This window comes from Berghia stephanieae, chromosome 2 (assembly GCF_034508935.2).
Source record: "Berghia stephanieae isolate SIO BIC M18660-M18661 chromosome 2, UCSD_Bste_1.3, whole genome shotgun sequence".
Classification (NCBI taxonomy): domain Eukaryota; kingdom Metazoa; phylum Mollusca; class Gastropoda; order Nudibranchia; family Aeolidiidae; genus Berghia; species Berghia stephanieae.
Genome location: NC_088361.1, coordinates 102,227,258 through 102,229,574, shown reverse-complemented (window position 1 = coordinate 102,229,574; position 2,317 = coordinate 102,227,258). Strand labels below are relative to the sequence as shown.

The window sequence follows — 2,317 nt, the reverse complement described above, 5'->3', positions numbered from 1 at the left end:
TTACTCAAATTTCTGTCAATATCCATCTAACCAATCACAAAATTACACAAAATGACAATTGCAATGATTCATTGACTAATGAATCCTTCCTGTGCTTTACAATAACATTTATTCATTTATTTATATATTCTCCTCTTGTAGGCTTGTGGATCGGTGACCTCTCCATCACTCAGTTGTTCCTTCAAGAGGTTAGAGAGGAAGAGAGGGGAAAGGTCAACGGAGTGCAGACGTCTCTCAATCAGCTGATGGGCCTGCTAAAGTATCTGATGGTGATTCTCCTTCCTTTCTCACACCAATTTGGGCTGACTGTTATCATATCCTTCTCCTCCATCTGTTTAGGCTGGTGTTTTTATGCCTACTATCTCAGGAAGGTCAGGGGGCATTTCTTGCCTCATTGCAAAGGCCAAAATGGCAGCATTGTCCAAGATAATGACACAGGAAATGCTGAACTTTATAATAATAATGCTGCTCCTTAAATCACTCAATCCTAGAGATTTTTGCTGCTTTTCAAAATTGAAAAAAACTGTATTTATAATGAGCATGTACATAGATAGTTTTATTCAACTACCATTAACATGTAAAAACTAAAGACATTAGCTTTGATACTACGCCTATAATTTGTCTCAGAAAACTGTAATAAATAGGCATGGGGTAAAAGTAACCTCGGGTAAACTACGGAAATAGTTGTTGTTAGGGTTGAGTGAGTTAAGATATTGTCTTATGTGGCCTCTCTGCTGTCTTCATAGAAAAGGCTGTATGTTCCTACAACATTAAAAATTTTTTTACAAGATGGCAGACATGTATGGTGGTCAGCTGTGAGACCCTTTTTTAATTGTAAATTTGTCCTATGAATTTGAATAGCAGTTCTTTTTGAACGAAAGAAAAGCGGCTTGCTGTTGGTTGTCAACGTATGTCTTTTTATGACGTTTTCACCAGAGGGAATAGAAAAGATTGCTCCACTTTTTATAAAATACTAAGCTGCAAGACAAAAAATCTGTTGACTGTAAAAAGATAATGAACAACTTGGAATATAGCAGTTCCGAAAAAGAACAAAATGCCAAACGTGGAACATTTTGGTCTCAAAATTCTTCTTCAGTCAAAAACAAAAACAATAAAAACTTGTTATGGGTATTTTCAAATAGCTTTCAGCAGACTTCATAGAATTGTATATGGTATATATACATGTATGTGTCTGTGTCATTATGTGTGTGTAGGGTTATGTGTGTGTGTGTGTGTGTGTGATAGACTTGATAGAATTGTATATGGTATATGTACATGTATGTGTCTGTGTCATTATGAGTATGTAGGGTTGTATGTGTGTGTGTGTGTGTGTGTGTGTAAGTGTATGCGTGTGTTTTTATAGTTTTGCAATGATATACGTATGCATGTGTTTGTGGGAATTTGGTGAATTATGATGTCATGGATAATGAATGCAATTATGTGGTCTTGTTTTAACATTTGGTTGTAAAGTGCATTATTGTGTGTTGGTTACAGAGTACACATGTCCTTTCCAACAATGAGATTACGACATTTTGGGTTGTCAGTGTCGTAAATAAGCACAAGTTTGGGTAATGTTGAATTGCACATTTAACAGAAAAAAAACCCCAAAAAAAAAAACAAAAAAAAAACACAACTTAAATGGCATTATTTTATTATAACCTGGTTATCATTTTTTATTTTGAAGTTTTTAATTTGTTTCATGCTCAAATAATGTATAATTTTCAACCATTGCTTCAATAAGTTTGATTAAGTTTTGTTTTAATATCATTTAAAAAAAAGAAAATGACAGCTGATTCATGACTCGTTTAACCCACTGCCTGGATGTGGCATAAGGTTAGGGTGAAACAGATATGAAAAAGGGAATTTAACATTAAAATGGTCAGAAATACGGAAAAAAAAAGGGAAAAGAAAAATGAAATTTCTTATTCGTGGTGATTTTAACTTTAGATTTATTTTTGCTATTATATCGGGGTGACATTGATACTGACAATTGAATTCATTGTTAAAATGTTGAAACTTGGGCTAAGTTTTTAAATGACTCATTGACTAGATTAAACATAGTTTAAAGACGTGAATAATTCCAAAATTTCATCTTTTCTGGTTATTTTAATCTTTACCAGTTAACTGCTGTTTCTGGAAATACACGTTTGAAAAAATTTGGCCAGAAAACTCGTCCTTCATATATCTATCAATTTAAATGAGTCTCATCATGGCATAAACTCTCAAACATGAGACTTTACTTTAAATAAGACCTCGCGAGGTCCCAGGTTTGAGATTTTTTGCAAGGTTAGGGACATTTACCTGGATCAATATTTGA

General features: G+C 33.6%; 1 protein-coding gene across 1 annotated transcript in view; it reads left to right on the top strand.

Moving 5' to 3' along the window:
* Positions 1–1,783, top strand: part of LOC144966087 (ferroportin-like) — a 21,376-nt gene extending 19,593 nt beyond the window's left edge. Inside the window, exon 11 of the mRNA XM_078902148.1 lies at positions 142–1,783. Within this exon, the coding sequence (XP_078758274.1) occupies positions 142–476 (335 nt within the window). The 3' untranslated portion in view covers positions 477–1,783. The remainder of the gene's footprint in view (positions 1–141) is intronic.
* The last annotated feature ends 534 nt before the right edge of the window (positions 1,784–2,317 follow it).